Genomic DNA, 27,603 nt, shown 5'->3' with positions numbered 1-27,603 from the left:
GTTGTATTACTTAATATTCCAAAATAAATATTTTCTGTAAAAGGAAAATCTTATTTGCTTATATAGTTTACTTTTTTCTTATTTAGAGCAGGATCAGAAATGGCAGAGTGGTGGCGCTGTGTGGCCCGTGTCACGGCAGGCGTGGGCACGGCGGGGGTCTCCCGTGCGCTCCACCAATGGTTTTTCCCACCAGGTGTCATATCCCACTGCAACTGTTCACCAGACGCGCGGCTTGTTATGTCCGTCGTCCTCAGTCCATCAAGGGATGCTCTGCGTAAAAGAACCGTCCATGGAGCTCCGCGCCTGATATTGGAACATTTGTTACACGGTCTTACGCTTTTTAAAAACTGATTTCAAACTTGTGGTTTGGAATACGACGGCAGTGAAGAGGTTTTTAAGTGAGGACGTATTTTCCGCGTCTTTGTTGTTGATTTGCAACTCGAAACAAAAATGAATACTACATTTAATCAAACGGACAACGGAATCTTTTACAACCGGACTGAAGAAATCTTATCATGCTGCAACTTCTCGTCGGTTGTAACGGATGACGGATTTCCAGCCGCCGCACCGGACGAGAGAAGTCTCTTCATCATGAGAGTAGTTCAGATAGCTGTCATGTGCGTTCTCTCGCTTACGGTGGTCTTCGGGATATTCTTTCTCGGTTGCAATCTCCTCATCAAATCAGAGGGGATGATTAACTTTTTGGTGACGGACCGAAGACCATCCAAGGAGGTGGAAGCGGTTATTGTGGGCGCATATTAGCGCAGTCAACCAACAGGAGTTTGAAAATGGACCGGTTACGCACAAGCGAAGGAGGAATGGGCCACCTGTTTGTATTCTTCAGCTCATGAACTGAATGTTTCCGTTATACTGGTGTATAACGGCACAGAAGTCCAGGGGCTCTAAATGTGTCCTTAGCCAACTGTTTGAACGTAGGCTACTGTAAAGTATGTTCTCACCTCTGCGCCAAAATCGCAACCGTCCAACTTAACCACCCGGACTGCTGTTGTCTTTCAAGTCACATTTGTTTATCCAAAGTATTTATTTGTGGAAACTCATAGGAGATGATGCGCATGTTGTGTAGTGTACATGCAATGTGAAGTTCTGATTTTTTAAATTAATACATTGTGTTGCGTTTGGAAACCTGCACAGATGCGCGTTTGGTTTTGATTACAATCATCAGTGTATCATGTTTGATGTAATAAATTGAATATTGTACATAAACTCGTTTTTCTTTGGCTTTGTATGTGCTATGCAAAAGCGTGAAGTATTTTATCTATACACACCCGGACGTCTATAAAGCTGCTTTGTGATACGGCGGTTGCAGCATAAAATTTGACTTAACATATTGCGCAGTAGCATCAAAAACTAATGTATGTACAATGTATCGTTATAACGCTATTTCAATGGATTGTGTTGATTAATAAGTGTTTAGACATGCCACATTCTTACATATTCAGTATAATGTAGTTTAAATTAGTTTTAATTTGTAAACCTTGATGGGCTTCTTGAACGTGGAGGACTCGCCAGGTCTCTGTCCAGACTGCTCATATCGGGTTGTCGCTTGCCCGCAGCTTCCTATCGCCGTAACGAGACCCGTGCGAGTGTTTCGTGTTTGAGCGATGTGCCACAGGACTCGGGTTTCACTACAACCCACGATCCTTAAAGCATCTGTGTGCCTGCTACCATGTCTTTATTTTGTCTCACGAAAATACTTTGCCCTAAGCCGCCTGCTCGCAAAGGTAAACGCAACCCGCTCATCTCGAGACTGGTCGGGCTGCAATGGGACGTAAAAAAAATGCCATCGGCGTTTGCGCCGATTGATGCTCTTTGACAATTATTCCGGATTAATAAAATTTATGGAAAATTGTGGGAAAGGTGTGGATTTCACTGATGACTGGTATAGGCTACATGATAATGTAGTGTAAATGAAATCTTCACTCATTAAATTGGGCTTTCTGATAGGCTGTAGCCCATTAATAAACCTTTTCCGTTCAGATTTGGAGTTACTATAAGTACGTCAGTAGTAAGCTAACAGATCAGTTTGCCAACAGTTAATCAAATGGTGCCATTCTGTAGACTAATTACTGATAATTATGGATGGCTGACATAGTGTAGGCTATTGTATATTCATGACAATGAATAATTTGACCATAAATACAAAGTCAAACATGAATAACTTTTAAATCTCTTCCAAATGAGTTTATGAGACTAGGCAGAATGTCACTGATTAAAGATGCATGCCAGTTGTGAAGCAAATCTATTTATAAGGGTGTGAGAGCTGCAAGCTTGTTAAATTCACAAGGAATAATTGGAACACATACACACACACACACACACACACACACACACACACACACACACACACACACAGATCTAGCTACCACACAATGACATCATGTCTGGCTGGTTTAAAAACTTTGCTTGCTCAGAGGTAGTCCCTATAACACAAAAATATTTCACACATAACTGTGTAAAGACTGCTATCCTGTTACACAGAGCAAACTGTGGATTGTCAAATTTGCCTTTTTTAATAGGTCAATACAAAAGAAATGCTATGCGACTTATCTATTTGTGTGAAGTTGCTCAAAGGCAAATAGTATAATAGGTATAATATTTACCTTGTCAATAGGTGGAGTGGAGAGATGAGAAGTGATGTTTGTACTACTATGTAATTTAGAAAAAAGATTAATAAAGTGTAATGTGTGACTTTCGAGAAACATGAACTCAGACTGGTTCTAAATGAGTCTAAAGACTCAGACTAAATATGGTTGCACATTTCTACAGTGCAGATTTAGGCAATGAACACACCACATTAGTCGCTTCTGTTGACCTACTCACGCTCACACTGTCGAGCTCTTAGAAATAGCTCACACAGCTCAAACGGAGATCGTGGACACATTATTTAACAATGTGAAATGTGCTCAGTACCTCATGGTTATTGTGTTCCCCATTTTCCTCTGAAGAGTTAGTACATGCTCTAAAGATCTAGATTTGGCTGGACCCAACCTTGAGGGTGAGGGTGAGGGAGGTATATATAGAGAGAAAAAGAGAGAGTGTGAGGTATGATTTATTATCAGCAATCCTTTAATTATTGCCCATAAAGCTCTGTGTATCCTGCCTTCAGTAGATGCCTTGCTGTCTAGATTTATGGACCACAAACCACAAAGCTGATTGAAACTATGCATCTGCACAGATAGTGATGGGAAGAGGAAAAGATCCAAAAGGTACATGGAAGGGAAAAATGGATCAAGGCAAAAAACCAAACCAAAACGATCCGAGCTGTGCATACATCCACAGGATGAGCCGTGCATATCCGGGACAGCAGTGACTCTTCCCACGGGAGTTGATTACGTCCGAAAGGGCCCTTGGGCTGCGGTCTATCTCCTGCTTGATTGGCCAGACAGCGCGGTAGCTCAGCATTGGTGGTCAGTGATCAGGACAGTGACTGACAGATCCAGACTGCACCATGATAGAAGCAATCATTACGGCAGGTCTTGACAGATCCAGACTGCACCATGATAGAAGCAATCATTACGGCAGGTCTTGACAGATCCAGACTGCACCATGATAGAAGCAATCATTATGGCAGGTCTTGACAGATCCAGACTGCACCATGATAGAAGCAATCATTACGGCAGGTCTTGACAGATCCAGACTGCACCATGATAGAAGCAATCATTACGGCAGGTCTTGACAGATCCAGACTGCACCATGATAGAAGGCAATCATTACGGCAGGTCTTGAACAGATCCAGACTGCACCATGATAGAAGCAATCATTACGGCAGGTCTTGACAGATCCAGACTGCACCATGATAGAAGCAATCATTATGGCAGGTCTTGACAGATCCAGACTGCACCATGATAGAAGCAATCATTACGGCAGGTCTTGACAGACCCAGACTGCACCATGATAGAAGCAATCATTACGGCAGGTCTTGACAGATCCAGACTGCACCATGATAGAAGCAATCATTACGGCAGGTCTTGACAGATCCAGACTGCACCATGATAGAAGCAATCATTACGGCAGGTCTTGACAGATCCAGACTGCACCATGATAGAAGCAAACATTACGGCAGGTCTTGACAGATCCAGACTGCACCATGATAGAAGCAATCATTACGGCAGGTCTTGACAGATCCAGACTGCACCATGATAGAAGCAATCATTACGGCAGGTCTTGGTTTCTGCGGGGCATGGGAGTGGAAAACAATTATACAGATATATTGGGTCATTTTCATGTTGATCCTTTTCTGTCACTGCAAATCCAGAGGGAAGAACTCTTCATCCACGTCTGTCATATACTATGCTTGCTTATCTGAGTCCTTCTGGTATGTTGATGTTCTGTTTTGTTTTTTGTTTTTTTTAATTAAAGAATATTTTCAATTTGGCAGCATAGGGTCTGAACATTTTTTGGAGTGGAGTTAAAGTGAGATGTTATGAAACAAAAACAATGAATATCTATTATGTGACCACTTATATAAGGCTATCCATCAAGGAAAAATGGGAACTAAAAAACACTGCATATTTGATGATCGATCAATGGAAACCATGCTTCAGAAGGTCGACTCAGCCGAAACAAATGTAGAGTGGTTCCATAATCACGGAGCTGTTCTGGAAAATTCCCTCTTCATTTGTTTCTTTTCTTCATCATTGTCAATACTCCAGGAAGAGTTCATCCATCTTAATGGAGTGTTTTTACAGCTGCATGCAATGTTGTCCTGATTAATCACACAGAAACAGCAGTGCCACCGTGACATAAATTACAACATTTATTTCAGTCGTGAGAATCTGGAGACTCCCACAAACTGCCTAATCCAGCACTGCATGGATTATAATCCCATCACTGAAAATCCCATCACTGAGTGCTGGAGTATTGTTTTCCTTCACTTGTAGTGTTCTCTTACATGAGCCTATGCTGTATTGATCATTGATCTTGGGTGTCTTGCATCAGACTGGCTTCCTAAAAAGGGCTGACACCAGTACGATACCAACAGTTAACAGTTAAAAAAGATCACAGATATCTTTCAGACTGATGTCATAGAGTATTGCTGTCTGATATTTCAGGCTGGTAAATAAAACTTGCTTCCTCAGTCTGACGAATCCTGACTTGTGATTTTCGAACGCTCCTGCATTTGTCTGTAAATGGTCAGGTCACGACTAAGCAAACACAGGACCCATGAGAATCATTGCCTGGATCGTTGATTTTGGAGACAGAAATATCACAGCATTCATCAAGTCACACTGAGCGCAGTAATTATAGGGCTGATATTTTACAGACCTCTACAGCGTTGCTGACAGCGTATTGCTAAATTATTAACAAAAACAACTAAATCTCATGGTGGCATTTGCTTTCTCAGTAGTCACCGCTTTAATTATTGAAGGTATATTTGAGAAGAGCCTGCATCATAAACTGAGGTGTTTAATAGATGGATGCATTATTTAACCACTGCTTGTACATGGCCATTGTCTCTAACCTGTTTACGTTCTAGTTCATCTATATTTCAGTGTGTCTGTGTAGCAACAGTTCAGCTCCTGACTATGAGGGCTTCGTTCAGGAATAATAGCCCTGCTGAACGTGTGGCACCTGGCCCTTTAGGGAATAACACAGCTGGCGGCTTTGGAGATTAAAGTTGTTCTCATGAGAATCTGCACCATGGAACATGCACAGAAAGGTGTGTATGTGTGTGCCAGTCAGTGACCTGTTGCATTATCACCGACAGCTACAGGGGTAGAGCTTGTTTTAGGATGAAATTTGTTTCATATAAGACCTCTGAGGTTGCTGAAAAATTGTTTAAAGATCATGAGCATCTATTTCTATTGAAACCCATTTTAACCAGATATCCTCAGCACCCAGCAAAACCACTTTTCATAGATACGAATTACCCTTCCCCTCTATAAAAGGTTTCCAGTGCCAAATCCTTGTTCTGGAAAATTCAGGTTACAGCATTTCCTGTGCTGATAACACTTGCGAGGTCATGGATTAACGGGTCTCCAGGGATCTGATTAACCCATTTCGGAGTTGTGTATAATACATAGCAAAAATGCCATGACAATACCTGCCAGAAATTAGCTCAACATTGTTCACACTGCTTACAGCTTATCACTCCGTGCCGTTTAGAAGTCTTTTCTAGCCAGTTGAGTGGCAGCAAAAAGAAAGGGAATTTTATTATTTTATACTTTAGTTGAAGCTGAATGGTATCTTGTGTCTCCAGAGTGAGCTTAGCGTGTGTTGGTATAATAAAGTCATTTTCCTGGCCCTGTTCTCATAGCAAGCAGAATTAAAGCAATATATTTCACTCAGGCAGCAATTACGTTTTTTTTTCCCCATTATTTTGAAAGGGTTCTTTACCACTCTGATGGTCTACTCTATCTGTTCTAGCTCAAGTTTGGATTTTTTTTTCAATTCACTCAACAGCATTAGCTATGCATTTTTCTAAAACCTTTTGAAAGGTTTTATCTCTTCAGTTTGTTTGCCTGAGGCAAATTCAGTCAGAGTCTCTCTCTCTCTCTCTCTCTCTCTCTCTCTCTCTCTCTCCATCTGATTGGGTCATAGAGATTTTCTCAGCTTGGCCTGACTTTCTACAAGGAACACAAGCCATTTGGTGGTTTTGACTTTATAAGTTGTGTTGTTTTATTTAAAACATTTTGAATATTCTCCTAATATTTACCCCAGTAAAATGTTGCTGCAGGTCAGGCACTCGAGGTTAAACAAACAGAAAAATCAAATGTACATAGTTTCACAAATACTGCATATGTGATTGATCATGACATCAATCAGCCGGGTTATGTTTGGCATCATTTGCTTTCTTTAGTTCTGAAGTAGAGCTGCTAGTAAGACAATAACATCACACACCGTATGCAGACCAGTCGTCCTCAGCACTGCTCAATCATTAAAGCCTGTTAAAGCTTCCTCTGCTCAATCATCTCAAAGAGACTTTATGAAATTGTATGGCATACTGTAATCAATAAAAATGGGCAAATATGTGTTGTATAGCTAAAAATGTAAGTTGCAGATATCTTGAAGCTGCAATTTTTTGGTTGATATATTGTTTCCGCATGAGACAGGCAGGAGCCATTAGCCTATGACCCGAAGACTTGGAGAATTGCACAGCAATTTAGAATTTATTCAGATGATACATTTAAAATTTGCAATTTCATTTACATATTTAAAATTTAACATAAAGTCATTCTGCTTATTATGAAATGTTTATGTATTCCACAGTTAGCTGAGGCAAGTCTTTTGAGGCGTGTGATGACTTTTACATGCATTTAGCACGATGCTTAGTAAACCAAACACCATTTGGCTGATCAAGTACAATTGAGGGAAATGTAAAATTGTGTAAGTGTGATTGTTCACTAAACTATTCCTTCAAATGAGTTTTTCCAGTGGTACAGGGGGAGTTTTGGTTGATCAGACTGAACCAGTCCCTTTTCCTGCACTGTAAGTCTGCACTATGACTCAGGCTGGCAAACTCTTACCTGGTGAGTCGCTGCCAGATCAGCTCTGCTTTTTCCCTTGATGATACGTCATGCAGAACCACCAGAAGTACCCGCAGTGCTGATATTGACATGATCCCCACTGGCAAAGGTTGAGTAAGAAACCACTATATATGGACTCAGAGAAAACCAACCCTGTGAGGATGCATTACAATCCCTTAGTCTGTTGCTAAATGTTATCTAGGAAATATCAAAGGATTGTTTCAAAGTGAATTTGCCCATGTTATGTCTAACTGATAGTAACGGTTATAACTGGGCCATGTGCATATGTAATTATATAGAATATTTGGGGTTCACAGAAAAGTGAACAGACTATGAACACAGGAGAGATATGAACACAATAAACCCCTTTCCAGAGCCCTTTGTACAAAAACATCTCCCGACCTTTCGTAAATTCAGAAAAAAAACCTCTTCTAGAAGGTGACTGTGACCAAGCGGTCTGGTTCTGAAGGATCTGCAGTAAATGTGGCCCATGCATAAGGACTCCAGTACGACACTTCAGGGTTCTGGGGTCATGGTTGGGGGTTAAAAGGGATATGAAGCATGAGGCCGAAAATAAATATTCTTTGATGAAATGAAAAATTATTAAATTATTAATGTCAATAATTGTGCTTTCATGTGAACAGAACACAACAGTGGTATATTATTAAACGATTTGAGTAACTTTTGGCATCTTGCCCTTTTTGTTACTTGACTCGTTTTTCATTTAACATTAGAGATTTTATTACTTGTCCCATTTATCGTTTAATGCAAGCAGTTCCGGCATAATGTAAATTAGAAAGTTTTGCCCGCTTACTCTCAATGAATCGCTCGACGCTCCTCTGCTGCCATCTGTGAGGGGTGTGTGTGTGTGTGTGTGTGTGTGTGTGTGTAACCATTTGGCCTTTCAAGGTTAACTACTCCAAAGGAACATCCAAAACATCTAACACCAAACTTTTGGCAAATTCTTCAGGCACTGCTGGAACATTGTGTTAGACACAGATCATGGGATTATACATATTATTATTTGTGGAAATCAGTCCTTTCCATCGACTACGATGGCAGTTGATATCCGGACTGAAGTGCCAGCGATGATGAAATCCCTAATGGAAACCATTAAGAAGGTGGCAGCTAAGAAATATTAAACCACAACCGCCCTACAACTGTTTGTGTGTCTGGTGTCAAAAGAAGAGTAACCATCCATGGAAATCTTTGGACCGTGACATCATCCATGACGTCCTTAACAATTGCCATTAGCCGGTCATGGATTTCGACCTGCTGGTTTGACGTTGTCAATAAATGACTGAAGTCAGTGGATATGATAGTGAAACATGTGCCCAGTACTTGATGGATACGAGGCTAAGGTTCTCAATCATCCCTCTCCACAAACAAGCATTGTTTCTACCCCACTCCTGATGTTATAGTCCACCTTCAATAAAAGATGCAAAAATGACAAGTTAGAACATAATAAGATCTTCAACTGAACACAGATAGATTTGAAATATAGATATACATAGATATTAATAACTATATTCAACAGAGGTAAGAAAAGACGGGAACTCATCTGTTATAAAATGAAGCCATTACGACAGAAACCGTAGTAGCCTACTTCTCACACATGTCCACGAGATCAATATTTAGATGTCGATCTATTAAAACTGAACAGTATCGATCTTGAACCCACTTAGCTTGTGACAGGCTAGCCCCATCTCCCTGATCTGAAGGTGTATAAGAGAGAAAGGGGCATTTTATGTACAAATTTCAGTACTTTAAGGTGATGACATGTTGAAGTCATGTTCAGGAGGGCTTCTTGGTACTGAATATATCAGCATACATCACACATACTTTGTCTGACGTGTAATCTTTTCTGTGGTTTCATTGAATATAAATGCGGATAACATTTTATCTGTGCAGGAGGCGAAATGAGTGGTGGATGAAGGCTGTGAGGTCCAGTGGGTCTGTTCCCTCGACAACCCGCTGTCACACTCGGTCAGTGTCTCTGATGTGACATGAAGGTCTACGCATGATAAAAATGAGAAAAACAGCCTGCAAATCGCTTAGACCCTTAGGGCTCAGGCGGTCAACACCATCCAGATGACACAAGTCAAATTAAACTGCCCCTCAGCCAGCCTCAGATGCTGGTGGGGAGAATGTGAGGACCTGTCACCCATGGGACAGGTACTTTCTAAATTAATGTAGGCAACACATGTCACAGCACAGGATACAGAGAGGCCAACAAGGTGGTTTGACCTATACACCTGGTCTTCTTCGGTGGACGTTTTCTGTGAAAATGCTAAAGACAAAAATATAATGACCACCCTCCTATAAATATTGCACTGCCACAGTGCATAGGCTGCCTTAAGGTAATTATACTTATTAGTAATAAGCAATTTAAAATTACAAGTGGCGATCTTTGTATTTCTTCAGCATCTGGCAAAAACCTCAGTTAGTAATGGATCTTACCCATTCTGAGATAAAAAATATATATATATATATATATATATATATATATATATATATATATATATATATATATATATATATATATATATATATATATATATATACATACATACACCTATACAAACAAAAACAACCATTACAGTTCTTGACCTGCAAAACAGTCAGAGTATGTTGTACCTCAAATAATCCATTTTATCCATCTAATCCATGATTATTCTCATCACCAAATCTGTTTATGCTGTGTGAGCAGGCAGAGGTGTGTGTGTGTGCGTGTGTGTGTGTGTGTGTGTGTGTGTGTGTGTGTGTGTACGTGTCTGCTGCTGCACCTGGCAGAGGGCTTTGATGTTTATCTTCTCATTTGGACCTTTGTAATGGTTGCTACATTTCTCTCCACACTGAAAGAGCGCTGAGATTGCACGGATGAGCCTTTTCGAAGCAGAGCCAAGCATGTGTGTGCCATGGAGCAGGAAGGAAGCCACACTGAGAGCGACAGCGGCTCTGTGTCTGTGACAGGGTGCCGCTGGTTAAAGGTGTTGACAGGTAAGATAGTGGAGCATCACAGAGGTGGAGAAGGGTGAAAAGCTACAGACAGGGAGGTTTGTCATTGTCCTCTCTCTCTCTCTCTCTCTCTCTCTCTCTCTCTCTCTCTCCCCCAGACACACACACACAAACACACACACACACACGCACACATGCACACACACAGACACACACACACACGCACACATGCACACAAACACACACACGCACAGAAGAAAAGCACATTTTCCACAGTCACAGGGAGGCAAAGCATGCTGGACCTGACTGACACTGAGATAATGAGTCTTATATACCCTATTAATGGGTGAGCTAACACAGCAGAGAGCTGTGCCCAACAGCCTGTGGGTGAGCTAACACAGCAGAGAGCTGTGCCCAACAGCCTGTGGGTGAGCTAACACAGCAGAGAGCTGTGCCCAACAGCCTGTGGGTGGGCTAACACAGCAGAGAGCTGTGCCCAGGAGAGAGCTGTGCCCAGCAGCCCGTGGGTGGGCTAACACAGCAGAGAGCTGTGCCCAGGACAGAGCTGTGCCCAGCAGCCTGTGGGTGGGCTAACACAGCAGAGAGCTGTGCCCAGCAGCCCGTGGGTGGGCTAACACAGCAGAGAGCTGTGCCCAGGAGCCCGTGGGTGGGCTAACACAGCAGAGAGCTGTGCCCAGCAGCCCGTGGGTGGGCTAACACAGCAGAGAGCTGTGCCCAGCAGCCCGTGGGTGGGCTAACACAGCAGAGAGCTGTGCCCAGGAGAGAGCTGTGCCCAGCAGCCAGCAGGCTAGCTGATGTAAATGATGAAATACACAGACATGCATGGACAGCCTGGCTTTTCCCTGTTGCCATTCAGTCTTTGTGGCATTCAATCTTCACAGCTCCCTTGTAAAATGCCAGACGTCTGACCATGAAATGAAAATCAAACAAAAATATTGGTAGCAAAAACATTCATTTCCACACAGTAGAATGAATAAAGTAGCGTCATTGTGCAATACTGCAGTGTAAGAACTGGTGGCTGTTATCTGAGGTGGCTGTGGTGGCACCTGGTTGTCATGGCTGTCACGGGCTGGTTTAAGGAGGCTCCCCTTGGCATTCATAGCCATCATCCACTGGATGTTGGCACAAGGGTCATTCCAGACACCTCATTTAAATGGCTCGAGATCTGTCTCAGGAGACAAAGGAGTCTGTGCATCTGCCAAGGATTCCAAATTGTTCCCTGGAGGAAGCGAGTATTTTTGGCAGTATTATTGACTGTGTGGAGGAATGGTCTGAGAGAGCCTGTCACCTGTTTGTCAGGGCTTAATTGGCAGCTGACTGAAAGGTTCTCTCATATCCACACCCATTAGCCTGGGGCCTCAACACTTACTCACGGCTAGCACATCTGACATTTCCATACTGACCCAGATTTCACTTGCTGTCCGGTTCTGCTGAAACCCTTTTGCCATTTTTTAAGCCTCACAAAGCGACTTTCTGTTTAATGACCTCATGAGCAGATGGTTTAAATAAGTGTGTGATGAGGTTTAATACAGTATGCCCCCAGGCAATCACCAACAGACAGATCTGGCCCTATGTGCAATGTTCAGCTGACCCTGGATCTGTGGTGGAGCTCAGTTTAGGGCCAGTTCTACAAAGCACAATTTGTTCCATGTGGGATGTTTGAAGAAATGCAAATTGGAGTGTGCCAGCACTGTTCTGATGCATATTACTCACACACTGTTGTCTCTGTAGCGTGAGATGCAGATCAATATGTATGAATCCCTGTGATTTTCCACTGCATTCACTTCAGGCCAGATGCACTTAGTCACATGTCAAGATGGTCAAACATATTGGACACACAGCTGAATGAGTGACACACAAACAAACACATCACAGGCTTTCGACTGTTCACAATTAAACCTGCTGACATGGCATGACACTTAAAGATTAGATTTTTTAAGATTGCTTTGACTCCTAATGTAGCAGATTCTGAAGGTCATGCTATTCCTGAACATCAGTGAATTCATATGACTGTGGATTACATTTAATCTAGTGAAAACAATGGAACGACTCAAACACCAAAAACAAACAAACAAAAACTTAAGGCCAAACAAGCCACAAAAGTAAAAAAAAAAAAAAAAAAATCAAAGCTGGGATTTAAAAAACATTGACCAAGCATGGTGCTCAAGTCCATATAAGAGGTCTAACCAAGACACCTGGACACAGTCACAGGTGCCAAATCATAGACATCCAATCACAGAGGAGGAACCCACTGCATTGGATAGAACTTTATAGTCATCCAATTAACCACAGCAAAACTAAAATCACCATCAATGGTTCACTTAAATATGTTAAGTCAGACACACACACACACACACACACACACACACACACACACACACACACACACACACACACACACTAGTGAGCTACTAGTGAGGACTAGTGAGCATCAGAGCCACTGTCCAGGATGAAACAACAAAGATCCAGGAGTATACCTGGAACATGGACCACAGTGAGGAAGTGCATAATGAGAACCTCAAACAGCAGAAACCTGAGGAAGAGCAGGAACCATCATGGGAGGATAAACCCCTGCATGGTATGTACCACCGCAAAAGTGGAAGGGGCTGATATGGAAAAATTCCACCAATGGCTGGAAAAGGCTGGATTGAAAGACAGAATAGAGGCACAAATCATGGCCCCACAGGAAAATGCTCTGAACACGAGATCAGTAGAGGATGGGATCTACCATTTACATTTACATTTATGGAGTTTAGCAGACGCTCTTATCCAGAGCGACTTACAAAAATGCTTTGTGATTTACTCATAGAATATCCTAGTACAGTACAGTAGGTTAGAGTCCAACATACCAATGAACTAGAATACTGTAGAATACAGGAATCAGTGCTGATACCTAGAAGTACAAAATACATAAGCTCTATCTTCAATGATAAGTGCAATAAATAATAAGTGCTAGAGTTTGTTAAACAACATAAACAATACCCTACAATAAGTACTAAATTAGTCAGTCAATAAGGGAGCAGTGTCAGTTATCCTTTAAATATTCTGCAAATAGGTGGGTCTTCAGTCTGCATTTGAAGACTGCAAGGGACTCTGCTGTCCATACAGGAAGTGGGAGTTTATTCCACCATCTTGGAGCCAGAACAGAAAATAGTCTCCATGCTTGTCGTCCATGAGTCCTGAAGCAACGTATTTCAAGCCGTGCCATACTTGAGGTTCGAAGTACTTGAGGTACGGATCGGGCTTTGACCATTGACCTCATGTATGAAGGGGCTGTAGGCAAGCATCAAGGTTTTAAATCTGATGCGTGCAGCTACTGGGAGCCAATGAAGGGAGTGCAGCACTGGAGTAATGTGTGTAAACTTTGGAAGATTGAAGACCAGTCATGCTGCTGCATTCTGGACAGGTTGTAGAGGTTTGATGGCTCTTAGAGGAAGACCAGCAAGTAGCGAATTGCAGTAGTCTAGCTTTGAGATCACAAGAGACTGCACAAGCACCTGGGCAGCTTCCTGCAAGAGAAAGGGCTGAATCCTTCATATGTTACAAAGGAGGAATCTTCAAGGCTGGGTTAGATTTGAAACATAAGTTGAGAATGACAACTGGTTGTCCAAAGTTACACCCAGGCTACGGGCAGCTTCGGATTGTGATAAAAGGGAATTCTCCAAGGAAACTGTGAGGTCATGGTAAGGGTTGGGAATACCTGGGATGAACAGAAGCTCGGTTTTACTGGGGTTGAACCTCAAGTGGTGGGCTGTCAAGCATGCTGAGATACGTCTGGAGACCTGCGTGTCAGAGGGTGGAAAAGAAAGAAATAATTGAGTGTCATCGGCATAGCAGTGGTAGGAGAAACCATGAGAAGATATTACATCACCAAGAGAACGAGTATACAAAGAGAAAAGAAGGAGGCCCAATACTGAGCCCTGTGGAACACCAGTGGAGAGTCTACATGGTTTGGATGTGGATCCTCTCCATGTCACCTGATGTGACTGTCCCTCCAGATAGGACTGAAACCATCTCCAAGCAGAGTCAGTCACACCAAGACTGGAGAGAACAGAAAGAAGAATGTTGTGGTTCACTGTGTCAAAGGCTGCTGAAAGGTCTAGAAGAATCAAAACAGATGACTGTTTGGCAGGTTTAGCAGCATGAAGTTTTTTTGTCACTGCTGTGAGGGCCGTTTCTGTAGAATGTGCCGGTTTGTAGCCAGACTGATTGGGATCATGCAGCTGGTTCTGGGTGAGAAAAAGAGACAATTGATTATAAATTGCTCATTCAAGGGCTTTTGAGAGGAAGAGAGAAGTGATACTGGTCTGTAGTTGGTAACATTGGAGCCATTAAGTGTGGTCTTCTTGAGGATTGGTACCACCATAGCAGTTTTGAATGCAGTTGGCACGTATCAAGAAGATAATGAGTTGTTGATGATGACAGAGAAGAAAGGAAGCAGATCTCTTGCGATTGTCTGGAACAGAATGGAAGGAATTGGATCCAGCAGACATGTAGTCAGATTGCTGGAAGTCAGGAGTTGAAGAAATTCATCTGTGGAGAGAGGAGAAAAAGAAGTCAGAGAGTTAGATGTTGGGGAATGCACATTAGTTGGAGGAGTGGGAACAGAGAAAAATGACTGGTGGATTGCTGCAACCTTCTCCTAAAAGAAGGTGATAAAATCCTCTGGCGTAAGAGATGAGGAAGGAGGGGGAGGGCGAGGAGTAAGGAGAGAAGAAAAAATAGTGAAGAGTTGCATGGATCAGATGCTGATTCGAATTTTTCCTCTGTAGTAGGATGACTTTGCAGATGTTACTTCCAGTGAGAATTTGGAAAGGAGAGACTGAGCTGAGCTGAGTATGAGCTGAGGTCTGAATCTACGTGAGATTTCCTCCACCACCTCTCTGCACACCTGAGTTCTCTCCTGTGGCAACGAAGTGTTTCTGTTAGCCAGGGGGCAGGTGGGGAGGACTTAGCAGGTCTAGAGGAGAGAGGGCACAGAAGACTCATTAATGAGGAGAGTGTAGAAATGAAAGTATTAGTAACTGTATCCAAAGAGAGAGAAAACAGAGAGTCAGGGTGAGGAAGGGTGGACACAGTAGTAGAAGTAAGGGAAGAGGGAGTTATGGAGTGCAGATTGTGATGGAAGGAGGAGGAACACATTGGGGAGGACTGGATGGAAAGAGAAGAAAGGGAGAGAGAGAAGGATAGAAAGTGATGGTCCGAGAGGTGGAGGGGGGTGACTGCAATGTCTGTTGTTGTAGTGGTGTGGGTGAAGATCAGGTTTAGAACATTGACCGCTTTGTGAGTCGGAGGAGAGTGGTTGAGGGTGAGGTCAAATTCTGTCAAGAGCAGAAGGATGCAGGAGGAATGTAGCTTGTCTGACAGAAGTTTGAAGTCTCAAAGGAGAATGAGTGGATTTCCTTCAATGGGGAATTGACTCAGGAGGATGTCGAGCTCATCAATGAAGTGATCTAGGGAACCTGGAGGGCAGTAGATGACAATGATAAGAAGTTTGGTGGGGAAAGACATTGTAATGGCATGAAATTCAAAAGAGGAGATGGAAAGTGTAGAGAAGGAAAGTGGAGTGAAACGCCACTCTGGAGACATTAGTAAACCTGTGCCCCCACCACGGCCGAGACGCCTCGGAGAATGCGTGAATGAAAAGGCACAGGCAAACTACACCTGTAGTGAGTAATTACAGCTAACAAGCAACTAACAACAATGTGTGTGTGTGTGTGTGTGTGTGTGTCTGTAGCTAAACAACATGAAAAGAACTACATGTAATAAAGTTTAATCTTGTATTCTTTCCCAGTGGCATGACTGATGAATGACTTTCCTGCAGTTTCTGCAGGAGATATGATGCGTCCTGTATTCAACAAGGGAAAATCAGAAAACTCTCAGTGTTCTCAGTGTTAAGGGTGAGTCTGTGCCATGTTTCAAACGTTTAAAACATCTGTAATCTGGGTGGTGATGGTGGTTTGTATTAACCGTAAATTTTAGTAGCGCTTATGTTTGGTGAACTGACTCTAGCGAAGCCTCCTCTTCAGAGATGTTATATAAAAACCTTGTATGAAATATACTTGTTTTATCTATTATTGACATGCAAGGTTATATACCATGTTGAATCAATTGGCATGAACATGTGGCTGTCCACAAAATGAATACTCTGGGTGTTACATTCCAGGTTATAACTGATGCTAATGTTAAGAGAGTTATCAAACATATGAAAAGTATTCAGTTCTTTTAAAATAAAAACATTAAAAATCATGAAAGTGTCATCAGTGTATTGTTTATAGAAAATCAGATTGGGGCCAAAAGGATTAATAGAGTGAATATATTTCATTTCAAAAAATCACATAAACAAATTTGCATATTTTGGGGCAAATGCAGCTCCCACTGCTGTGAAATTGTGTCCACATAGGAAATAGTTTTTGGTAAGTGTGAGACTGGACATGTTAATAAGAAACTGTGTGGGCGGTTCAAAGTCTGTATGCTGATCTAGAACTAAACACCAAAATGGTAGTATAAGAAGTATTTGAATAGAGGCTGTAATGTAGCACATTATATTTCACCATCAGGGATGACAACCGAGGATAACTGTTCAGGGAAATCACTAGTAGGTCTGAGATTTGAAGGCAATTATTTTACAAGAGAATGCATGTATGTATGTAGTCCATTTACATACACTGTGTGCACAATTATTAGGCAAGAGAGTATTTTGACCATGTCATCATTTTTATGCATATTTTCCAACTCTGAGCTGTATAAACTTGAATGCTTATTGGACGTAAGTGTATCAGATGATGTGTATTTGTCTAATAAGGGGGGGGTGGGTGTGGCCTAAAGAAATCAACCCCCTATATCAAGGTGTGCATAATTATTAGGCAGCTTCTTTTCCTCAGGCAAAATGGGCCAAAAAGTTTTAACTGACTCTGAAAAATCAAAAATTGTAAAAAGTCTTTCAGAGGGATGCAGCATGCTTAAAATTGCTAAAATATTTGGGCATGATCACAGAACCATCAAACATTTTGTTGCAAATAGTCAACAGGGTCACAAGAAACATGTTGAGAAAAAAAGATGCAAATGAACTGCCAAAGATTCCAGAAGAATCAAACGTGAAGTGACCAGGAACCCGTTATCCTCCAATGCTGTCATATTCCAGACCTGCAACCCACCTGGAGTGACCAGAAGTACAAGGTGTTCAGTACTCAGAGACATGACCAAGGCACGGAAGGCTGAAACCTGACCACCACTGAACAAGACACATAAGGTGAAACGTCATGACCTACCCAATTATCTGAAGACAGATTTTTCAAAGGTTTTATGTACTGATATGATGAGAGTGACTCTTGACGGACCAGGTGGACGGGCCCGTGGCTGGATCAGTAACGGCACAGCGCTCCACTTCGACTCAGACGCCAGCAGGGTGCTATGGGCCGGTATTATGAGCTAGTTGGACCTTTTCGGGTTGAAGATGGACTAAAATAAACTACCAAACCTACTGCCAGTTTTTAGAAGACAATTTCTTCAGGCAGTGGTACGGGAAAAAGTCTGGATCTTTCGAGAAGACCATGATTTTTATGCAGGACAATGCGTGGCTAGCCAGTAAAGGCCTTAAAGATGAAAGAATAGTGACATGCCCCCTTCCTCACCTGACCTAAACCCTACTGAGAACTTAAATGGGAGATTTACGGTGAAGGAAAACAGTACTGCTCTCTGAACAGTTTCTGGGAGCCTGTGGTTAACATAGGGTTAAGAAATGAATTATTAACATTTTGGATTGACCGAGAACATTGTAGTTGTTCAATAATAAAATAAATCCTCAAAAATGCAACTTGCCTAATAACTGTGCACACAGCATAGTTAGACAAAGTCTAGTGAAAGCCCCTATACCAGCATCAAGAAGTCCATCTGTTACTTCTGTAAGTGTCTTGTGAGCCTTGGGTCGTGCGTATAGTACAGCATTAATAGGATAATGACTAGTCAGGTATTCCTTTTCAGAAGCAGAATTTATTTTTGCTGTACATGCCTCTTCAAGAAAGGAATCAAGATATAGGAGGGACGAGGCGAGAGCAGGACACAAGTGTGCGGATGTCTAAAACTGAATACAAACAAAACCAAAAAACATAAACCAAACAGGAGGCAACATGGAACACTGGGCAGGTAGGCTAGAAAATCTAAAAACAAAAGAGAACAATGAAGAGAACAAACCACATGCAAAGAATACCAAACCTCCAAAATAACAGACATGGGTAACAACACACAGGGCTTAAATACACAAACTAACAAACTAATAAGGTAATAACAAGTCACAGATGAAACCAATAACAGGCAGAGAACCAAACAAGAGGCGGAGAAAACCGCAACCAAAAACAAGGAAGCACATGTGATGAAGACCAGGAAGAACACAAAGAAGGCGGGGGGCAATTGTGACAGAAAGTGTCAATTTCTGCTTTAAAATGTCTGGTGAGAACAAACTTTTTACAGAATGTTTCATCTGATAATTGCCTATAAGTTTCTAGTACAATTCATTTTATTAAAGAGTACAACACCCCCCCCCCCCATTTTTATGGTATAAAATTATGCAGGAAATTACAGTTCGCAAACATTTCTTCAACATTTCTTTCAACAAGTTTGCAAAATGTATTAATAGCTGTATTACTGATTTCATAACAAAGAGTACTTCTACTTTTAAAATATACTCTGGGAACTTAATATGATATGGGAAATATTTCAGTGGAACAGGTATTTCAGTTTAATATCACGAAAGCACTTGGAAAAACTCTTGGTCTGAAAAGAATCTGGAGTGGGTGTAGGAACAAACAAAGTCCTTTGTTAAAGCTTGATTCCGTTGCAAGGTCCAAGGGTTTATTTGTCAAATTGAAGTTCCGTCCTTCAGACGGCTCCAGGGAAGATGTAGTGTGCTGTACTTTTGTCTTCCTGGAGTCTCGATTGCCACATCAACAGTGGTCCTTGTTGATACAGAGGATTCTTGACTATAAAAACAGAGTCTGATGGCTCAGAGGTGTTGGATTCTTTTAGTATGAGCTGGCTTCTGTGGCTCATAACAGATGATGTCCATTTCCTGATGTTCAAGGACTGGATTTCTGTGTGATACTTCACAATGGATACATCCAGGGCCTCTTTCAAGGACCTGATGTCAGCATCAGTTGGAAATTCGTGCATCTGTCGTTCCATAGCAATATCCTGGTCCACCTCCCTCGGTTCAGAGTGCAATGACAAGAGGGGTCAGATGAAGACATGCCTTGTTCAAAATGTTGCACCATTTTGTACAGAAATCCTATGTCTGTCCTACCAAGAGTAGGTTCCTTCTGGATGAGTGGTCCTCTTGGAATGCTGGTACATATTCACTAAGTGTGGAGCCATGCAGGAACAGCTCTAGATGGATCAGTTGACTGAGAATATCTTCTTAAATGTCTGAAGGGACTGAAAGATCTTCAGTTTCTGTGAATGAAACGGAGTCAGTATCTTGTTCAGAACGTACCTATGACTTGGTGACATTGTTTTTGCAACTAGTGGTTGATTTAACATATTTAAGTGAACCATTGATAGTGCTTTTAGTTTCGCAGTGGTGACTACGTACATCCATCCACTGCAGTGGTTCCTGCTCTGTGGTTGAATGTCTGGTTAGCTACACCTTTGTGAGTATCATCTTGGGCAGAATTTCTGTACAAAGCTTCTTTTTACCATGTCTTTACTCGTACTGATTAAGGTCTGGTAACTTAAATGTTTGCCTTTTTTTACTCTCACTATGTGCACCTTGTACTTAAACACCAAGTTTCGTCAATAAAATATTTATTTGATATGTCAGCTCTGAAATCTTTGACTTTTGTGGCCTGTTTGGCCTTTTGTTTTGTTGGTGTATGAGTCATTCCATTGTTTCACCATGCAGAGCCACTCACTGACCTATGCACCCAATTCTGGATCTTTTACAGGAACTATTACGTTTGTGGTGCGGTTTGAGGATACTTTTTTTTGTACCTTTAATTTAGAGCATGTATGGGTTGACAGCTAGTTTCAAATGAAAAACAGTCAACAAAATTGATGTGTACACTTGGGCTCTGTCAAACATCATCAGTTCACATCTGTTTGTTTAAAGAGAAATTAGCGTGCATGCAGCTTTGTACTTGTGTACTGCAAAGACTAATTTTCAAAGTTTAGTTGTTGCATGCAAATTTCAAAGAAGTGTAACAGATCAAGATTGTGTGTGTGTGTGTGTGTGTGTGTGTGTGTGTGTGTGTGTGTGTGTGCAAGTGTGTGTGCATGTGTGTGTGTGTGTGTGTGCTTGAGAAATAGCATGCCCTGCCTGTTTCTGCTCAATGACACTTCAAACGATAGCTAGGCAAGCCTCAAAAGCCTCTTCAGGGTGTTCCAAAGATAAAACCCAATCCTCCCACACACAGTCCTCATCCTCCATATGTTAATTACAGCATCTTCTGTGTGATAATTACAGCTTCCTCACATGTAATTAGCCTTTGAGAAACACATACAAGTTTTCTGATTAATGTAAAGACGTAGGGACAAACATCCTTTGTGGTGTAGCTGAGTTCCTGTAGTGGACAGCCACATGTACATGAAGAGATGTGAGCTGTGCGGCCCATACACAGACAGAGAAGAAATCCAAAGAGGTTAAGAGACACTTCGGCACCAACCAGAATTCCATACCGTTACTCACGATCAGAAGCGGATGTGCAGTGTGCACACTACAGAAATTTGTGGTAAAGATTGTCATCAGGTTTTCACTCCCGTACCCAAAGCACGTACCCCGGTTTCTACTACAGGATGCTTCAACTACTCTGAGTCCAGGAATCTGATGAGTTCTGTCTTAAGAGGTGGTCATCAGGTGCTGAGGATGTCCTGTTGGGAAAACAGCAAACGTCTTCTCCTTTGGTGCTGTACATGTTCATCTATTGCCAGAACATGCTCCTTTCCTGTTTACCTCTAATTTTGAAAAGAATGTGAGGAACAATTTCAGCCAACAAATGACCAATAGGATATAACAGAGCTCAGTATAATCCATCAAGGTTCTTATATATTTCAAATCGACTTTCCTTGGAGAACTACAAAAATTAATGAACCATAAAATAAAAGTGCATTTGTCCATTACTGGCTGAAGTTGCTGTGGTAACAAATGTGTCAACCTCCTCTTCAGGTTTTCAATAAAGAGCCTGTTATTAAAGTGGCTTATTAGTTTTTGTGCCTAATGTTGATTTTCACATTGCAATTGTATTTTTTTTTTAAATTTATCTGGGTCTATCAAAGCTTGGGAAAAGGTTCATATAAAATAAATCAATCCCTCTCTTTCTCTCTCTCTCTCTCTCTCTCTCTCTCTCTCTCCATCTCTCTCTACCTACTGTAGCATAGCTTCTCACGTCTCTTTTGGTCTTAAGCTGCCTGGTTCTGAACACTAAAGAAAAGCAATTCCATGCATAGTATGTGGATTTTCTCTTTGCCAAGGTCAGAGTGAGACGGTCCTCAGCACGGTCTAGACAGCCACAGCAGGCTGTGAGTCACAGCAAGGTTCCCTCCTGTGCTCTCTCTTCTGCTTGCTGTCAGGGAGTCGCGACACCACACTGCGTCCACGCTGGCACAACTTGACCATCATCACATATTCTTAGTTACATAATTAGTCACTGTGTATTATTGCTTTGTGAGGCCTTGTGTGTTACTGCAATTCCTTGTTTTCCTACTTCCTCATTTCACCTTGTTTTAACAAATTAGCAATGCAAGCATAATGACCCAGTGCCACATGTGTATGATCGTGGTACATGTGTGAACATGTCATGTATCGCATCTGTGGCCATTTCCCAATTCACTCAGTAAGCCACCCAGACTTCCAGGATCTTCTTTTCCCTGACAAATGATGGGCGTCCCAGGGGAAAAGGGCTACATCCTTCAGGGTTTCCTTCCTTTTACTCAGATGGTGAGAACACCCTCCAGAAGAAGCTAATGTAGTCATCGTCACATCTAGACTCCAAAGGGCCTCACACAGTATAAGGTGACATCACCAACTTGCTTTTAAGAGCATGGTCTATCTCAGTTTGGCTCCAGTCCCCTATCAAGGTTTCAAATCCCAGCTCTCTAACTGGGACATCTACCAGTGGCACAGCAGACAAGCAAACTCCAGACCTACAGCTAAGAGTCCTGGACAGTGAGAGGTGATGAAGGACAACGCAGGGCTCTGTCCTTCAGAGGTGAGGAAGGACAATGCTGTAACCCCCTGTTACTCCAGTCCTCCTCCCTCTGGCTCATCTACTGTCTCTTATCCTGGATTCCAGCTATAGTCCAGCCCTGCTGCCAACCCAAGAAAAGCCAGGACCTGTCTCCGAGGGCATGGCGACATGGCTGGCACAGTACGCTGCCTCTCCTTCTCTTGGTTTCTGCTCCTGGTCCTGCTGTAAGACCTGTACTGTCATGTTCGGTCCTGAGCTCTTGGATCCCTCTCTTCACTCCAACCTAGAAATATCCTATAGCTACATAAGATACTTAGTATGTTACCCATATAATTACTATCTATATATATTGCACCATACATGTATATCTAGTCCTTATTTCTCTTTGTGTGTGGTGACGTTTTGCTTATTGTTACTACTCACAGTTCCAAGTCTTTTTTAAAGGTTTTCTTTTTTCTCCTTGTTTTTCAGGGTCTGTGTTTCTGCGTTTTGACCTGCCAGCCTGCCTATGGGTCTAACTCACTTTGCTGGAGTACGGGTCCGTCTTGCTACTTCCCAGAAGAACTCTGCTTATGCATCCCGATTGCTGCAGCTCGCTCTCACGTCATCGCACTCCGCTCAGACAGATGCATTGGACTGGAGAGTGAAAAACAACTGCTCATTGCTGGTATGAAAGTGCTTTCCGCTCCTAGGTGGAGCTGTGTGAGACTGACTCCCCCTTAAGCCTGGCTGTGACGCATATCTCTGTACTAAATAAAGCTGGTTTAGCCCAGATGGGTTTGATAATGAAACAAACACCAGTTCGGGGCACAACGGAGTTCATTTCTCTTTGTTGTTTTATTTATTTGTTTGTTCTTTTTTTGGTGCTTTTTTCATATGTGTCAACCCTAAAGCTCTCAAATTACTCCTCAGCAGGGAGACAGGGATGCCAGCGAGGACGTATGGGACGTGGTGGGGCACCTTAAGGACATGCCTGCCCCTACCAGGAAAAAAAAAGTATCTTTAACAGTATGTAATGAGATCAGAGCGGAGGCAATAAAGGGGAGGAATGAGGGTGAAAGTTGGGAGGGACAGAGTGAACGCAGAAGAGGAACACAAATGGACGTGGAGCAGAGGAGAAAGATTGGTGTAGGCGGACCTGCATTAGCCTCTGATCCTGGAACAGCTGCTGGGAAAAGTGGCAGTAATGAACAGTGATTACACAGTTACACAACAGCAATGAACAAACAGAGGTAGGAAGAATTTGGCTCACAAAGCATGTGGTTTAGATGGGCCTAAATGTTTCATTCAGAATCTGTGTAAACGATCTCATGAACGAGTACTGGGAAATTTTGTGAACTTTCCAACATGAACATAAACAGTCAGAGTTATGCATTTGGTGTAATTACTGGAAATGGTTAAGACTTTTGAAGGATGATTTTAAAGAGCCCAAAAACTGCTATGGTGTGTCATTCAGGAGCACAAGCACAGTTTCAGGTGTGTGTGTGTGTGTGTGTGTGTGTGTGTGTGTGTGTGTGTGTGCGTGCGTGCGTGTGTGTGCATACTTTTATGTGTGTATTTGTTTGTGTCTATTGCTGTTTGCTTGTCTCCCTTTCCGGTCGAGTGGAGTAAAGGCGAGGGTTTGCATTTGGACAGCGCTGGGTGTGGATGTGTGATGGATGTTCCGGGAGGAACGGGCCCAGCGGGACTCCTGAGGCCGTCGCCCCGCGTTACGCTGACTGCTTCTCCTGGAGGGAAAGATATAGCAGCAGGGCTGTGGATGTTCCTCTCAGTCATGCCCAGCCATTAGAGCCCCACATTAGAGCTACACTGGACCGAAATTAGGAGGCCTGATATGAAATATTAATTTGGACTCTGGCACTTCCCCCCCTTGTGTAACCCACACAGAGCATGCAGCTGTCACTGAAAAGCTAGAGAGAGAGAGAGAGAGAGAGAGAGAGAGAGAGAGAGAGAGAGAGAGAGAGAAAGAAAGAGAGAGAGAGAGAGAGAGAGAGAGAGAAAGAAAGAAAGAGAGAGAGAGAATATTAGATGCATACATCAAACAAAAGTTTGGAAAGGGAAGTTGAATTACTTACTGGCCCAGAGTTTTCATATTGTTCAGTAGTGATCTTTAATCTCCGGTTAAAACTAACTAACTAACTAACTAACAAAAAGAGTCAAACTGTGGGATGAAGCACATTGCGAGGGAGTGTGTGTATTTGTGTGTGTGTATGTGATACAGAGAGAGAGTGAATTATATTTACAGCCTGACTATGGAAATCTGTCTGCTAATGCTCCACTCTCATTGGTGTAAGGGGGTGGGAGATCCAACAAAACTGCTCTAACAAGAAACAGCTGCCACTTGACTTACAGCAAGGCGTGAGTGAGCGTGGCAGGGCCGCGTTTAACCAAAACATTTAGCACAGAGGACTTTGGCTACGCTGATGGACTTCTGATGTTGACGTCTTTGTTTATTTTGTCCTCTTGGTTTCAGTAAATGCTGAAGTTAAGTTGTGTGCATGAATTATGTGTGTAAGGCCAGAGTTACTAACAAATCACAGTCACAAGGTACATCAGAAGTTAACCTATAGGACATGAGCATGCTGTGTCAATAAATGAATATGAATAAATCACATTACATCACATTATATGCCCCTACCTTACAGCGTTCCACTTCACCTGCGCATTGATCCATATCGCCTTCTTTATTTAACCCGCTTTTCCATCTCTCTCTTATTTACCTTCTGCTGTTTACTCATCGCCTGCTCTGCCACCTGTTGTGTGACACAGAGATGGTCTAACTGTAATGGAGACCATCACCCCTGAGGGAGAGGGTAGTGTAACAGAGACTGTTGCCCAGGAAGGTAAAATGTGCTTTCTGGCTGCCATGTTGTTGAGCTGGGTCTTTGGTGTGCAGGTCAGAGCACTCATTTGTCACTTCAAAGGTCCTGGGTCAAAGCCGGGTGTGGTCAGTACCCTCTGCCTTGGTACACTGTCCTCCCAATAAAGTTTGTATCTTGCAATCATATCCTCTCCACAAACTCCTTTGCTGACACACAGACGCCTGCAGATTTGTTGCAGCCAAGATTCAAGGTGTTTGGTCTGGATTTTCTGATGAAGTCCTCACTTTTCAGATTAAGTCCTCACAACTGCCAGGCAAACAAAAAATATGGCAGTGATAGTGCAGCACAGCATCAGGTCCAACAGCGAGAAATGGATGAATGTAAACATTCTGAGAGAGGACGAGGATTTTTCTCAGTTCAGAGGGAGAGAAAGATACAAGTGGATTAAGAGCTGTGTGAACCAGGACTTGCTTTAAGCCCCATAATGTTTAAAGAATCACATTATAAAAGTTGAATCACACCACACCAGTGCCATGACAAATATCTGCCTGATGAGTAGAAATGTTTTGTTACATTCTATTTTGCACACTTCTGCCTGATTTTCAAATTATTTCAAATGTCCTCAGAAGAAAACAAAGGCAAATATCTAAACATGCTGTCAGTGCATCCACAACACACCACTACCATGTGTCATGGGTGGCCCCTCCTAGCGTACCTGTCGCCATGGTTTCCCTGTCTTGTGTTTCATTTTCTGCATTCACGTTCCCATCCTTGTTTTGTTTCATTAGCTTCTTGTTAGCCCTCATTACCGTGTGTGTATATATTCTGTACTAGTTTACTTGTCATTGTGAATCCAGGCCTCTGTTGTGTTAGTCCTGTCCTCTGTTGTGTTAGTCCTGTCCTCTGTTGTGTTAGTCCTGGTCTCTGTTGTGTTAGTCCTGGCCTCTGTTGTGTTAGTCCTGGCCTCTGTTGTGTTAGTTCTGTCCTCTGTTGTGTTAGTCCTGGCCTCTGTTGTGTTAGTCCTGGCCTCTGTTGTGTTAGTTCTGTCCTCTGTTGTGTTAGTCCTGGCCTCTGTTGTGTTAGTCCTGTCCTCTGTTGTGTTAGTTCTGTCCTCTGTTGTGTTAGTCCTGGCCTCTGTTGTGTTAGTCCTGTCCTCTGTTGTGTTAGTCCTGTCCTCTGTTGTGTTAGTCCTGTCCTCTGTTGTGTTAGTTCTGTCCTCTGTTGTGTTAGTCCTGTCCTCTGTTGTGTTAGTTCTGTCCTCTGTTGTGTTAGTCCTGGCCTCTGTTGTGTTAGTCCTGTCCTCTGTTGTGTTAGTCCTGTCCTCTGTTGTGTTAGTCCTGTCCTCTGTTGTGTTAGTTCTGTCCTCTGTTGTGTTAGTCCTGGCCTCTGTTGTGTTAGTCCTGGCCTCTGTTGTGTAAGTCCTGTCCTCTGTTGTGTTAGTCCTGTCCTCTGTGCATGTAAGTTGTGTTTCTGTTTTGCTCTTCTGTTATTGTGTGGGTTTGTTTTGTTCTTTTTCTTAACTGTTTTCCCGAACTCATGTTGGCTCTGTGTCCCTGGACCGTGATTATGACTCTGGCTTTGGATTTGCCCTTAATAAATGTCTTTCTTCTCAGCATATGTGTCCGCCTCAAACCCACTCCATGTCACTTCATGACAAACATCAGCCTGGGTAATATCTCAAAAAGTCTCTCCTCTAGTTTGGTCCAAATGCAAATGCAGAACAAAGTTGTTTTATTTCTTACCAAGAATAAATGAAAAGGGACACTAATCCTCTCGGAGTAAGCTTGTTTATAGATACTTTACAGACCATTTAAAATCTGTCAATTTTCTTTAAGAACTTTAATGTACGATTTACTCAAGAAACCAGAGCATGTGTTTATTCAATGGATGCACATTCAATTGCTTTTTCACAGTTCTTTTCTGATATTAAAAACTGAATCCTTAAAAATCACCATGTATTACAGCTGAACAAACACAAAAATATGCACAGTAATTTGTTTTGGTTTTTTCCACTTTAAACATTTTCTGTTACTCTTAGAAATAAATACATTCTGACAGACTGTCAACAGCAATTAGAACACACATGAAACAGCAAGTCCAGATGGCATCTCGTCTCCTCTCTGTCTCAAGCTCATCACA

At 42.4% G+C, this 27,603-nt stretch overlaps 1 protein-coding gene across 1 annotated transcript; it reads left to right on the top strand.

The window, feature by feature from the left end:
* Positions 1-215: 215 nt before the first annotated feature.
* rprma (reprimo, TP53 dependent G2 arrest mediator candidate a) lies at positions 216-1,224 on the top strand. The gene has a single exon (XM_027012660.2). It carries the CDS (start codon positions 451-453, stop codon positions 760-762), a length of 312 nt encoding a protein of 103 aa, XP_026868461.1. The 5' UTR covers positions 216-450; the 3' UTR covers positions 763-1,224.
* Positions 1,225-27,603: the final 26,379 nt, after the last annotated feature.

Source organism: Electrophorus electricus, chromosome 2, assembly GCF_013358815.1.
Source record: "Electrophorus electricus isolate fEleEle1 chromosome 2, fEleEle1.pri, whole genome shotgun sequence".
Taxonomy (NCBI): domain Eukaryota; kingdom Metazoa; phylum Chordata; class Actinopteri; order Gymnotiformes; family Gymnotidae; genus Electrophorus; species Electrophorus electricus.
Note: the sequence above shows the minus strand (reverse complement) of the source record. Positions and strands in the feature narration are given on the sequence as shown.